This window comes from Phalacrocorax aristotelis, chromosome 5 (genome assembly GCF_949628215.1).
Source record: "Phalacrocorax aristotelis chromosome 5, bGulAri2.1, whole genome shotgun sequence".
NCBI classification, from domain to species: Eukaryota; Metazoa; Chordata; class Aves; order Suliformes; family Phalacrocoracidae; genus Phalacrocorax; species Phalacrocorax aristotelis.
Genome location: NC_134280.1, coordinates 30,619,184 through 30,633,523, shown reverse-complemented (window position 1 = coordinate 30,633,523; position 14,340 = coordinate 30,619,184). Strand labels below are relative to the sequence as shown.

Below are 14,340 nucleotides of genomic sequence, written 5' to 3'. Positions count from 1 at the left end.
TTAGACAAATTATAGCTTCCTCTGAACTTCGATACTGGTTCTGTAAGTTGTGTACTTTAGACTCAACTTGATGTTTTTCAGATTTTTTTCTGGGAAGCAGCTGAATGGTTGTGAACATAGTTTTCATCAACCTGCTTAACAGTTGAGAGCTCCAACTTGTGAGTTTAAAAATGTGACTTAATAGCTTTTTTTTTTTTGATGGTGGGGTGTTTTTGTTTTCTGAACTGAATTGCAACTAAATGTTGGAAACACTTAACTGAATTTTCTGTTGATGATGGGATAATCACAAACTGAAGATTCCATGCCACAATTCCTACATTTCTGTGCTTTTCTTGCCGCTTGCCTCCTAAATATGACCAAGAGCCTGTATCTTCCTGCTACCCATTTCTCATCTTTTACTTTCCCTCCCTGCAGTCTCTAGCACTTATTTCATAGACTTCAGCTTCTGCTTCCATGTTAACGTGCTCTGTCCTTCCCATCACTGGTGTGGCCTCATTTCTACACTGCGAGGTCTGTCCTGCAATCTCCAGTTTTGGTTCAGTTCTCACATATGCCTCTTTAATCGGGTTGGCTTGCAGACAGGTGCAAGAAGTTATTTTGACCTACTAGTAGACTGTTGTAAAATAAGACAGAGAAATGTGTATGCTCTACCTTTACTGTTATTTTTATCTTGGCTTATCTGTTGAGTAAGGATCAAATGTGATCTTGCTATTTGTATTAAACACATCTTCTCAGAAGAGTTCAACTCCAAAAACATTATAATGCTTCAAGCTGTGTAAACAAAAAGGTCAAGACAGAGCCATAGCAGTTGCTTACTGACCCTTTCAGGTACCTTCGGGTTGTAAGAGATTTCTCTACTGGATACTGAACTTTCTGGTATATTCAATTTACTGTATTGGACATTTAAACTCGCTCTGAAAATTAAGGAGAAAAACTAGTTAGTTTTATCTGGAACTACATTGTCCTTTAACTATTTAGAATAGTATATGGAAGAGTAATATTAAAGCCTACTTGCGTGAAAGGAAATTATGAAAAGTGTTGTAACAGTATATTGGAAAGTCTTGAAGAGTTCAGGTGTGAACCCCTCCTTGGGGTAGGGAGAAGGAATGGAACTCCATTACACTCTTAAATTGCACTGTAGAATTGATTTATTTTGAGAATTTGGTGACTGACACAGTAATAGCTGCAGACTTATCAATGTTAATTATCCAGGTTTTGCAGTAGTTACAAAAGATATTACTTAGGATAAGAGAATACGGAAGGCTTTGGGTACCATTTCATGCAAGTTTTGCTTACCTAAGCTGTTTAACAAATGGTAGGTGCAAAGACAGTTCATTTTTGCAGGATCATACTTTAGGTTTCTTGTGGCCAACAGTGCAGGGGAGTTTACTGAATTAAAAATGTTTTCTTTCACTAGAATTAAGTAACTTGAACATCTTGGGCTTTCCAAGGTTTGGTTTGGTAAAGTAACAATAATTCAGTCATTCTCCTACCGAGGGATCATTTTGAATTATTAGAAGCAAAAGTGTAGTTCTTTTACACTTATGTGAGGATAATAGCCAAGATTGTATTCCAAAGAGGACATACACAGTTGTGCTGTGTGTCTGTTCTTAATGCTGTCTGACCCTGTTGAAAACTTTCAATAAAACATAAAAAGCAGGTAAAGCCCCTGAGATCAGTTGTGTTTGTATGAGTTTTTGGGAAAAGACAGCTGAGCATGGGAGAGACCCCATGAATGTCCATTCTGAGGAAAAGGCTGACCAAAAAAGAACAAGAGGGTCACACACACAGAGGTCTGTGTGCCTGAATGCCAGAGAAGCTATTTGGGACTCGCTCTTTCTCGCTTTTTTGGATATCCTACCTGTATATAAAAAACTTCAGTTAGAACTCTGTCAGGGAAATTTGTGAGGTTAATGGTGTCCTATGCTTTTTCCAGTGGCTCTTTCTACTGCTTGCTAGTTTTGTTTTGTCATCTTATGGTGTCTGATAGATGTTTCTTTGGAGTTTTTTTTACTCCTTTCTCAAAACTTCAGTTTCAAGTACATAGAAAGATATCAACAGGACTGCAGGATCAATCTTCAAGCTACACTTCAGCAATAATCCTTATTTTGCAGTTCTAACAACAGTTCTGAACTTTTCCTGAAAAATGGAAAGGTGACTTTTTAGAGTGTGTTGTCTCTTAGGACTTTCTTGTGTGTAAGACCTTCCCTCTTTTTTTCCTTCCCTTCTTTTATATATAGCAACTTTCTCCTGTGAGGTATCCAATACAAAGGTATGTGTTCTCACACTGTTATTTCCTCTTTCAGTTGTAACTGTAGTTGCAGGACTTGTATGTTAAGACCCCTGCAAGTCAGAGCTCTCTTTCCTACCTTTCACTTTCAGTTAGTTATTGGTAAGCACCTATATTTGTTCAGTGTTGCCCTCCAGTCACTTGTTAGACTACCTTAGCATAAATTGCCTCTGGAGGTGCCTGACTTCATAATCACAATTAGATGTGTGTGATGCCAGTTTACCTGTAGCATCTTATGTCAGTCAGTTGTACTGCAATGACTTGTGAAGACACGGTAACTTGCTTGTTATGTTCCCACATTATGGATTTTGTTGGTTTGTATTGTGTGTGTTCTGTTTATGTTTTGGTCTATTGTTTTGTTTTGAAGCCAGATTGCAGAAAGACTTTTTTTCTGGACAGATTTAGAGTAGTGGTGGATGGATAGGAGGGTTGATATTTATCACAAATATTGGTTCAAAGAGATAATTAGGCCAATTAAAACAGATCTAATATTTAAGAAGTGTCTATTTGATGGAACAGCTCCATTGTTTTTCATCAGCCACAGCTGTTGTAACTGTTATCTCTATGTAGGTCACATTAAGGGAAAATAGCAGCTGAACACTTGCTTCAGGTATTGTAAAGGGAAGTGCAATGCAAACATCGTATATGTTCCCATTGAAAGGTTTTAAAACAGCAAGAGGAGTTGTGTAGTAGACTTCGGCAATTTGTAGTAAGACATATTGTGGAGGTGGGAAAGTAAGTAAAAACATATCCAAACATCCTTGCTCCATCTAAATAAAAGCACTTTGAAAACAGAATTCCTTGAAGGAATTCTTAAATCAGAGGGTAAGAGAGTACTTACAAGCTTTGTGCCCTGAAATGATCAGCTTCCCTTGAACTTAAATAGGAAACAGGCTCTTCAGTTTTCGTTCTCTCTGTTTGCCCAGCAAAATACTTTTTCCACTTCTTTTTTTTTTGTGGGGGAGGGGAGAGGGCAATAGTTTCTGCTGCTTCAGTTTGGAAGCTGTCTGCTGCAGTGGCTTTGCAGATTAGTTGAGTGACTACATACATGTCCTGATTCTTAATTTTTTTTTCCACATTCTTTCTGTTTCTCCTTGGTAAAAAGAGAGAAGTATCCTTCCTCTTCAATAAAAAAATTCAGAGAAAAATAAATAGGGAGAGTATGGCAGCTATTTCTGAGACAGATAACATGTTTGATATAACTTCGGAAGCAATTCTTGAGGAATGACATGTTGTATTAGTATGCCACGTTCTCCAATGGTTCAGACAAAAGTAATCGTTTTGAAATCTTCTGATACAAACAGACCCTTCAGTGTGCTGTATGATGGTAGTAGTAGTAGTAGTTCAGAGAATTTGTTTGATATAGGGGTCTTAACTGCACGGTAACTCCGAAATTGAGCTTTGCTGCCGCTCCCTGAGAGCAGATCTGCTGTAAGCCGAGTAGTAAGATTTTATCATTGTTGGTACTAGTAGAAATAATGAACCAGATGAGGTTTCTGGACTGCTTTATGTGAATGTGGCTGATCATAGTGCTAATAATTACCTCCTTATAGTTGAATTTAAATATTTTCCACACTTTTTAATGTGTGCATTCCTAATGCAAAATTTGCATGAGAATTTTTAGTATAGAATGTCACTAGACTTACATTTGAAATACTGGTGTTCTATGAGTCTAAGATGTTGTCTGCACCACGGAAATCTATGCCTAACAGGTTTTATTAATATTTATGTATCTTTAGTAGATTGAAACAGCTTAGAAGTTGAATTCTGGACTTCCGGCAGCAGTGTTTTTATTTTCTGACTAATGGTCAGACACTAATCAGGCACAACTTGTTTTGGCTGTAAATGAGCTTATGTAGAATAAAGTATAAATAACATAGCAATTTTTAAGTGCAGAACTCATCCTAAGGCACAGTCAAGAAGGAGACATATGATTTTTTCCAGTGTCCTTGTAAAGCTTCCATCTGATCCATGTATCTTGTTTGCTGTGTTCTAGCCATTTGTTTTAGGCCTTTGTATTCATTATAGGTAAGATTATACTTGAAAGAATCATGTGTTAATTCTGTGGAGAGTAGATTAATTGATAGTAACCTTAGATCATTGTGATCTCTGGATTTGCCTTTTGCATCTAGAATAGCTAGTAACAATGTGTGAGCATATATGTATATCTAAATCCTGCGTCTTTCCTGCTGTCAGTTTCTTTAGTTTAACAAGCCTCAGTTACTATTTTGAGAAACTTTTCTTCACAGTATTTACACTTACTAGTTTGCAGTGTAGTCTTTTACTGCCATTTTACTTTAAGATATCATTGACAGATGGGGTAGATGCAAATTTTTGGTTTTTAACCATATTCTGCCTTCTCATGTTACTTCTTGTGCTTGTTAAATTTAACCTTTTTCTGTAAGGGTTCCTGTTAGTATCTAAATTGTTCTGAAAGGTGATACCAATGTGAACACTAAAAATGAGGTGTTGCAGAAGGTGCAGTGGCAGGCAAATATGAATGTAGTTACCAAGTAGCCTGTAAAGGGAGGAGAGGTATTTTATTATCTTGTAAAATTTAAATCGTTACCTTATAAAAGTTGACTTTTGGATCTAAGGGTTAGACATAATTCTTTATGAATCTGCCATATATAATGTACTGAGTGGTTAATAAAACATGTCAGTTTATAGTGTCCCTTGAATTAAAGTAGGTAAAGGGCTAGTGGGGTGAAATCTAAACTCAGTGTTACATGGGAAAAAATCAGCACGGATTTTCTTTGTTAGCCTTTATGTATGAGGAAACTTAGCTGTTTTTATTTCTTCCAAGCCTTCATCATTTAGGAATCCAATGACTGTTGTACCTTTGAGGGAATAAATCGTGATGTGCGTGTACCAATGGAACATTTGTGACATGAGGATGTTTTTAAGGAAACCATAAAAACACATTTAATTGCTTTTTAAAACTGGATAGAGCCTGGAAAAGCAAACTTCATTCCTATATTAAAAGTATCTTGTTGTATACTTAAGAACATAGTAGTTCCAATTTGATATGATTTCTTGTAGGCCATTGAAATAATTAAGCTGTCTGTCTTGCTTTCTTTCTAATCAAGTGTTTTTATTCTAGCTGACAAATCAAGACCACCTTCATCAAGCCCATCCAGTATTATTCGCCGGACTTCCTCATTGGATACGCTTGCTGCTCCATACCTTGCTGGACAGTGGCCTCGTGATAATCATGGACAGGCTGCTCCATGTATGAGAGACAAAGCCACACAGGTAGGGCAGATTTTTGTCTTTAGAGTATTTAAATGTGAAGACAGGATTTAAATGTAAGAAGCTTTTCCCTTGAAAACATTCGCTTTAGCTTTCTTGCGACAAGTTCCTATTCACTTTCAAGTTGCAGGAATCCTACCTTTGCTATTACATATGTCAGTTGTTTGCATTCTTTTCTAAGAAAAGGCTGTGAACTGTAATATCTGTTAAGAGTTTCACTTTCTTCCTGCCTCAGGAAAACAGTAGTGTGTTATACATCCATTTTCTCATTGTTCTTACAGTGTGCAGTACACAAGGTTGCACTGGTATTAATTACTATTTAGTTTAAATTTATACAAGAGAACTCAGTGACTCCTTACTCAGTTCTAAGACAGGCATACATGTAAAAAAAGCTTCTGTGGTGCCTGTATAAAAGCTATTGTAGCCTTTTCTGTGATAGGCTGTTCATCCTCTGATTCTACAAGGCCTTTAATGTGCACCTGGGACCTATGGACCAAATATAGAATTATATACATTGAAGAGCTGTTTCACTGAACCATGAATGACGTTCAAATTTAGCTACACTGGAAAGTATTTAAAAAGGGCATGATTTGCCAATAAACTTCAAAAACGTGACAAAATTTCACAAGCTTTTAATGGTTTGGTCCTATGCTACCCGTAAAGACAGAACGAGCAAACAGTTGAATGAAACTGGCATTATAAGAATTATATGTTTATCATGACAGCTATTTTATCATTCCCCTTAACGGGAGCTGTTATTACATGGTATCCTACTGTATGCAGATGTGATTCAAGATGGATTATTCAATAAAATATCCCAGTGTTTCATTTCGCCTTCTGTGGATGCAGTCTGGCAGTGGATTTCTCTGACTTGTAGAGTGAAAGAAAGAGCCAAACATACCAGACTTTAAATCTGTGTTCCTAGAGCATGGTTTAACAACAGGTCTCCACCAATTTTAAAGAACAAAAGCAAAATGCAGTTGGAAGAGAAACTGACAGCATGTTGGGCATACTTGAGTTTAAGCCTGATTTAGGTTTGGTAACAATAACAAAAATGTGGCCATATATGTTTCAGTGTTCTATCTAGTTAAATGTGCAGGATGTTATGTGGATGATGTCTGTAGTGTTGAATGTTACTGTATGGCCATCTCAAGATCCACAGCATTTTTCCAGAAAGGACCGTAATTCAAAGAGCAGATCAGTAGAAAAGTAAGTAGTTTTGTAGGGGAATATGCCTGTGTGGATAAGGGGGAAATAGAAACTGGTGAAGAAAGGAGAGCTGAGGAACAAGTTTTCTGTGCAGGGAAGTGAATCAGTAAAGCGCTGAGAGGATGGGGTGAAAAAGCTGACAAATCATACTAAGAGAAGGATGACGAAGGAAGATGTATGATATACAAGGAGTTGCTGTTCATGCTTCGCTAGTAAAAGGCGTCGTTAAGGGGCAGAACTAAACCAGTGTGGGTGCCTCAGCTGTTTATTTTCATATTTGATTTCTTAGAATAATACTTTTTTCTATACCACTGCCAAAGTATTTGCTATATTAATTTGGTCTCTTTCAGCTTAGTTTTGGTCTAATCTGAGTCATGGTTGGGTTTTTATAATCCAGCTAGATTAGATATCATCCTTTTTGTCTTAGGTTTTTCTTTTGTCTTTTTCTTCCAATTCTGACACATATAGCTGCTATGGTAGTGGGACTTTCACATATAACGGGAAACTTATTTGCAAAGGCCAGTGGGAAGACTGTAAAGGGCATCAGATATTTCTGCAGAATGAGTATATTTAGTGGTGATTGATGTTAGCATACTGCTGAGGGAAATTGAATGATCTGTTTGCACTTCCTAATTTAAATTTTATCAAACCAGTATAAAATTATGAGATAGAGACACACCTTTGTATGTCCAAAGCTTGTGTTGATATGACACTGATGAGACATTGTTGCTTTTAATCTTTCTGGTGTACTTGAGAGCAACCTTTTGAGCTAGGGACAAGTTTAAAATGTGATATACAATGGTTGGTTTCCCAAGATAGTATAGGCTCTTCATTTGTATTGTTTAGCATTTCTGAAGACATGGTGTTTGGATGAAGTTCCACTTACAAGATATCCTGACTCCAGTGTGTAATTTCAGATTTCACAAAGTCTGATGTGAAATGGATGTGTTCAGATTTCAAAAGTTTGCGGAACAGGAACTGAATCTATTAAGATATAAAAGATTTTCAAGTTGAGTAAGCAGGGTGTCTTGATTCTGTGGGTTTATGGCATAAGGAGTAGAGTCATTCAGGAAGCAGACTGGGAAGAGACAGCAAGTAGTGACACACTTGAGCTTGCAGGCCTTGGTAGAGATGTCATAGCTGAGAACTGTGTAAGAGGTCCCAGGTCATGCAGAGACTGTCTATGTATCAGACTTCTGCTTTGACTGATAATTTGGATGTAATCTATCTATAAAACTGGACATACAGCATACGTGCAGAATATTTGTTGGCTGATAAGTGTATTATTGAGCATCCCAGGGTCTAGCTAGAATTCATACATGCAGATATTAAGTGCTGCTAAAGCAGGTGTTTGTAATCTTGTGTCTTTTTTCCTTTGAATCAAACCCATTTGGCTTTGCCTGTAGTTGTTTGAAATACAGCTGTGTCCACATAGAAGTTAAAATGATGCAATCGATTTGTATTTTTTTAATTCTTAAAGAATAATTCATTTCAGATGCAAAATTTTTGCCTCCAAGACTTTTTTTTTCTTAAGTGTTCTACTATCTGTGATAAATTTAGCCTTAAACTCATTTCTCATTGTAATTGTAGAACAGGCAGAAGGATGTTGTGAATGGTAGCAACTAATAAGCAAGTAACAGTATTTCAAGAACCTAGAGAAGAAAATCCATCTTTGTCTACTGGTTATTGGGTTTGTGTTTCTTGAAAATAAGTATTGTAAATAAAATATGGGGAATAGGTAGGAGGAGACTTGTTAAAATAGTATTACATTTCTGTCTTGATATCAAGGTTTCATATAATTTGATGTCTTACACCTACTTTTGCTCTAAAAAGGTTTCCAACTATTTGTTTTGAGGATAAGCATCAAAGCAATTTTTAATCCTTTAACGTGAAATAGATATTTATGAAAAGTCTTGAATCTCAAGTCAAAGTCTTGAAAGTAAATGAAATGCAAAGACAGATTAGAGTGTTAATGACATTCCTGTAGGCAAGTGTAATGGTTGTGCTGAGTTGGGAAGTTAGAATTAATGGCAACAAACTTATTGTTCCAGGAGCTAGAGGATAGGATGAGACTCCAGACTGACATTTGAGCATTGACTAGGCAAAGTCTGGTACTTGGGAATGGGGGTTATCAATTATTCTATTTTATTATGAAGATAAGTGATTGCTCTTCTGGAAAATAGTCTAATTTTGATATGAAATGGGAATTTCAAAGCAACCCTACTAACTTTATTACTCAGATTTGGACTAGTTAGTTTTTGATTTGGAATGCTGAAGATGGAAAACTACTAATAATGGAGGTTTCATTTATAGGAAACTTAAATCTGTAACTGAAGCCAGTGGGACTTGCCACCTGTATGTTCAGAGTTACACCTCCATTTTCCCTGCAAAATGAGGATTAATAATACACCATTGAAGGGCATGTGAGTTTCTCTGTTCTGAGTCCAGATGGGGTAAGGAAGCTTGTGGCTTGCAAGCTGTTAGTCTCAAATGTAAGAATAACTGTTGCATGCTGTAGATGTGAAGGCTTTGAGGCAAAGTTCCTGTCTGTAGGAGAAAGTAAGATATCAATGACTCCTAAGGATGAGTTAGCTAGATCACAGCTGTATGCTAAGAACTGCACTGTGGCAACAGTAAGCTTCTTCCAGAAATCCCTCCCCCTGCTTCATTAGGTATATTTCTCGTGACTGCACAGAGATTCCTGGTAGATGTTGTTATCCCTCCTCTTAAAGCCTTCACAGTTCACTGCTTTTGAAGGCCATTGTGGACATGGTTAGGTGGGAATACACACTGTCCATAAAGCATGCAGTATTATCACAGGCTTGCCTGTGTACTTTGTTACCTTAAATACAGTTTGTCTTAATGATACTTAGAATTCCTCAGAACTTTTTCACCACAGTATGTTTGCAAGTTTCTGTATAAAATGTTAATGACTTTGTTGGTTTAGTGAAACTAGCTTTGTATTATCTATGTTGCTTTTTGCTTGGCCTGAGACAGCTGTGGACCTGAAGCCCTTTGAGGCATTAATAAATTAATTCCCTGCTTTGCAATAGCTCTAGTGGTGCTTATATTTGTGCCTTGCCTGCCTTTTTCTCATTCTTCTGAGTGAGAACATGATTTTGAAGCTGTACTGATGGAGGCTTTCACAGCATTTACACCAAGCTACCCTTGCTAATGCATCAGAAATAACAAGGCCAGCATCTGTGCAGGAAATAAAATATACCATCTCCCCCAAATCAGCACTGTCACACTAGTTCTTCAGAGCTCTGTAGCAGCTTGTGATACATCTGGCTGTTAATACTGCATTACGCTCAATGATCTGGAAGGCAAATTAGGACATTCCTGTATCAGAGTAGGTCTGAAATTTTGGGGGGGTTCGTGTTGGTGGTTTTTTGTTTTTTGTTTTTAAATTACATCGTTTCACTCCTTTTTTTCATACTTTACCTGTCAGAAAAGCTTCTAGTCAGTGACTGCTTTTCACTCGCATTTCTGAATCTAGCAAATCTTAACACTGTTCTCTCTAATTTGTCTCAAAACATTCTGCCAGAAAGTAGGAACTCTTTTCTGTTTTCGTTTCCCCCCCCCCCCCCCTTCTCAATTAATCCTGTAATCTTCTTGCTGCAGACAGAAAGTGCCTGGGCTGAAGAATATTTAGAAAAGAAGAGAAGCTCACACAAACGTTCAGCATCGTGGGGCAGCAATGATCAGCTCAAGGAGGTCAGAAATGCTATTATTTGAGAAACCTTTGGATTAAATTTTTTACTGGTATGCACCCTTACCATGAGTTTTCAGGAAGGCCTGAATATTGTACTGCTTTGTTTTATTATACAGACCATGGGCTTGGTAAAACAGCTGTTCATTGGTATTGATTTCTTATAAGATGCAGGACTATCAAAATTTTTTATCTGCATGTGTGGGAGAGAAAGTGTCAAATGCAGGTGACCTTTTTCATTAAAGGGAGAGAAACAACAGTGGCCAGACTACTTTCAAACTTCAGGTATTTCAAGTTCTTTCATTAAACCTCCAGAGGTGTCTTCAGGGCTTCAGCTGAACTGGTAGCTAACATGTTAGGTTTTCAAGAACTTGAGTATAGTTTAGTGCTGGCAATAATTATGAATGTTGTGGTAGTAAAGAATTTTAACTAAGCGATGGAATAAATAGATGAGACTGTGTGCGTACCCGACTATAGCTGGTGAAATCTAATGTGAATTTTTCCTTTATTAGATAGCAAAATTGCGTCAACAACTGCAGAGAAGCAAACACAGCAGTAGGCATCATCGTGATAAAGAAAGACAGTCTCCATTTCATGGTAACCATGCAGCCATTAACCACAGTCAGGTAAGGCTGTGCACTTTTTGGACATACTGGGTAGCTAATATTGTTCTTAACTCCTTTCAAGGTTGTGATTTGTCTTAAAGTGAACTTAGAAATACCATGTTGTAGTTTAGCTCCAGTCAGCAACTAAGCACTATGCAGCTGTTCGCTCACTCCCCCTGGTGAGATGGGGGAGAGAATCAGAAGAGTAAAAGAGAGAAAACTCGGGGGTTGAGATAAAGAAAGTTTAACAGGTAAAGCAAAAGCTGCATGCGAAGCGAAGCAAAACAAGGAACTCATTCACTCCTTCCCATGGGTAGGCAGGTGTTCAGCCATCTCCAGGGAAGCAGGGCTCTGCCTTGCGTAATGGTTACTTGGGAAGACAAATGCCGTAACCCTGAAGGTCCCCCCCCTTCCTCCCTCTTCCCCCAGCTTTATATGCTGAGCATGATGTCGTAAGGTATGGGATGTCCCTTGGGTCAGTTGGGGTCAGCTGTCCTGGCTGTGCCCCCTCCCAGCTTCTTGTGCACCCAGCAAGCGTGGGAAGCTGAAGAAGTCCTTGACTAGTGTAAGCACTACTTAGCAACAACTAAAACATCTCTGCACTACCAACACTCTTTTTAGCACAAATCCAAAACATAGCCCCATACTAGCTATGTTATTAACTCTATTCCAGCTGAAACCAGGACACATGTAGTGCTAAATGTGTTGTAGCTATAGCTGAATTCTGTGAAATATCACACGGAATCACAGGCTGGAAGGGACCTCAGGGATCATCTAGTCCAACCTTTCTAGGAAGAGCGCAGTCTAGACAAGATGGCCCAGCACCCTGTCCAGAAGATTCTTGAAGGTGTCCAACGTGGCCGAGACAACCACTTCCCTGGGGAGATTATTCCAATGGTTGACTGTCCTCACTGTGAAAAATTTTCCTCTTGTGTCCAATCGGAATCTCTCCAAGAGCAACTTGTGTCCATTCCCCCCTGTTCTCTCCATGTGACTCGTTGTAAAAAGGGAGTCTCCATCTTCTTTGTAGTTCCCCTTTAAGTACTGGTACATGGTGATGAGATCCCCTCTGAGCCTCCTTTTCTCAAGGCTGAACAAACCCAGTTCTCCCAGACTATCCTCATACGACAGGCTTCCCAATCCTTTGATCATCTTGGTGGCCCTTCTCTGGACCCCTTCCAGCCTGTCCACATCCTTTTCGTACAGCGGGGACCAGAACTGTACACAGTACTCCAGGTGTAGCCTGACAAGCGCTGAGTAGAGCAGGATAATGATTTCTTTTTCTCTGCTGGTGATGCCCTTTATGATGCAACCCAGCATCCTGTTGGCCTTCGTGGCCGCAGCAGCACAGTGTTCGCTCATGTTGAGCTTTCCGTCCACCAGGACCCCCAGGTCCCTTTCCACAGAGCTGCTCTCCAGCCAGGTGGATCCCAGTCTGTGCTGCACTCCCGGATTATTGGAGATCCATATCCTTTGACTTCCTCGAGTGTATAGAGTCCCAGATCTTTTTGTTGCTTGGCTGGGTGGGCTTTAAACTTCCACTTTCAAAGAATTTCAGATAGCTAGATCCTTCCTTAAAGCAAGACTCTTAAAGTGCATTCTGCAGACTTTACAGAAGGATGACATATAAATTTAATCTAAAAACATAGATTATCTTTTTCATTACGCATTGCTGTAAGAATTCTGAATTTGCATGTAGATTATGGCACGGAGCAAACTGGTGGTAAATGATACTCATAAAATTGTAGTTTTTGCTGATCGTGTTTTGTCTTTTGACAATAGCACTTGTCTAATCCTATGATGAACTGATACAGAGAGCTTTCCTGACAAAAGGCTATTCAATGGGATTTTTATGTACTCTATTAAAGTGTTTGTACTCTTGATGGCTTCATTCAGCTTTTGGAAGATATTTTTTTTCATGTCATTTATCATGCCTTGAGACTTTTAGTAATCACTTCAAAAATTGTGATGGTCAGGCTACCACATGCTCTGTGTGCAGTTTTAGTTTTATCTCAAAACTGTTAATGATGTCAGGTTCACAGAGAGGTAATATTTTTAGCTCAATTGATAGCAGATGGAAAAAAAATTACAGGCTTTTAGACACACAGATCCTTTTTCAAGTCTGTTTTGCTTGAGTAACTTTAGGAAAACCTATAGGGTTTGGTCATTTTTTCAGAAGAAAACTTTTTCCCCCTCTACTGATATCTCAATATATATTTATGATATACACACAGTTAGAAAAAGAACGAATCCCTCACAACTGCCTTGCAAGTCAATGTAGTTGAAAGGAACTGTGGAACTGTCCGTGTTGTGAATTGAGAAAGTGCTTTAGCTGTGAAGCTTCTCTGCAAATCTAATCATATTCCAAATTACTCCTGAAATGCAGTTAGCAATGTTCTAATAAATATCATACTTTGATACCAGTTAATGAAAACTATTTCCTTTCTGCTGTTCCATCCTTCTGGAAATAATTTAGGCCAGGGAGGGAAGCTGTTGTGACATTAGCTTGTGTCCTGCTCTACAGGTACCTATTTGTTCTGATAAATGATGAAATAAAAAATAGAAGGGAAAACCATTTATACAGTCCTGAGCAGCCAGGTTCTTTTGTAGATAGAAGTCGGGTGTCTGAGTGAATCTGTTATACATCAAGGCTGAAAATAGGAATCAGAACAGTGTTTTTAATTTCTCCTGAACTGTTCTTCTTAATTCCTAATCAGTAGCATCTTTTGTCTCACGCTCTAATTTATCCCTGCTGTAGTTAATTTCATTAGGAGTTGTGAATTTTCAGGACATAAGTGCCTCTTGATTTCAGTTTGTTACTAGTTTGAATTCTGTGCTACTAGAAGTATTATATTTAGGAATTTTTTTAGAATTACATTTTTTGACATAATTTAGGAATTACTTCCTCGAACTCTTAAAACAGAAGCTGTTTCCTCCTTCTCTTCTGAGTAGCAGAAGAACAGTCTGAATTTGAAACAGGCTGTCAAGTACAAATTCCTACATTTTGGTATGCTTTACTGAAGTACGGGTGCAGCGTAGCATGCTGCTAATCTTAGTGACTGCTGTAGCTCAAGTCGGAACAGTGCAAAATGGTGCAAGAAAGACCAGTAAATGACCCAGTCCCTTTCTAGAGTTTTTTGAGAAAGTTTATGAGAATTGGTGAGGTATGTTTTGTGTAAAAAAAAAAAAAAAAAAAAAAAATAATAAAAAAAAGGGGGGGGCAGGTCAGAATTCTTGATGCAGGTATTTTAGCCAAATTTGTAGAACTCATT

At 38.1% G+C, this 14,340-nt stretch overlaps 1 protein-coding gene across 1 annotated transcript in view; it reads left to right on the top strand.

Moving 5' to 3' along the window:
• The window catches only part of FAM117B (family with sequence similarity 117 member B), a 33,341-nt gene that overhangs the window by 3,115 nt on the left and 15,886 nt on the right, over positions 1 to 14,340 (top strand). The window contains exons 2-4 of the mRNA XM_075093756.1: positions 5,394 to 5,545; positions 10,376 to 10,468; positions 10,976 to 11,089. Of these exons, the coding sequence (XP_074949857.1) occupies positions 5,394 to 5,545; positions 10,376 to 10,468; positions 10,976 to 11,089 (359 nt within the window). The remainder of the gene's footprint in view (positions 1 to 5,393; positions 5,546 to 10,375; positions 10,469 to 10,975; positions 11,090 to 14,340) is intronic.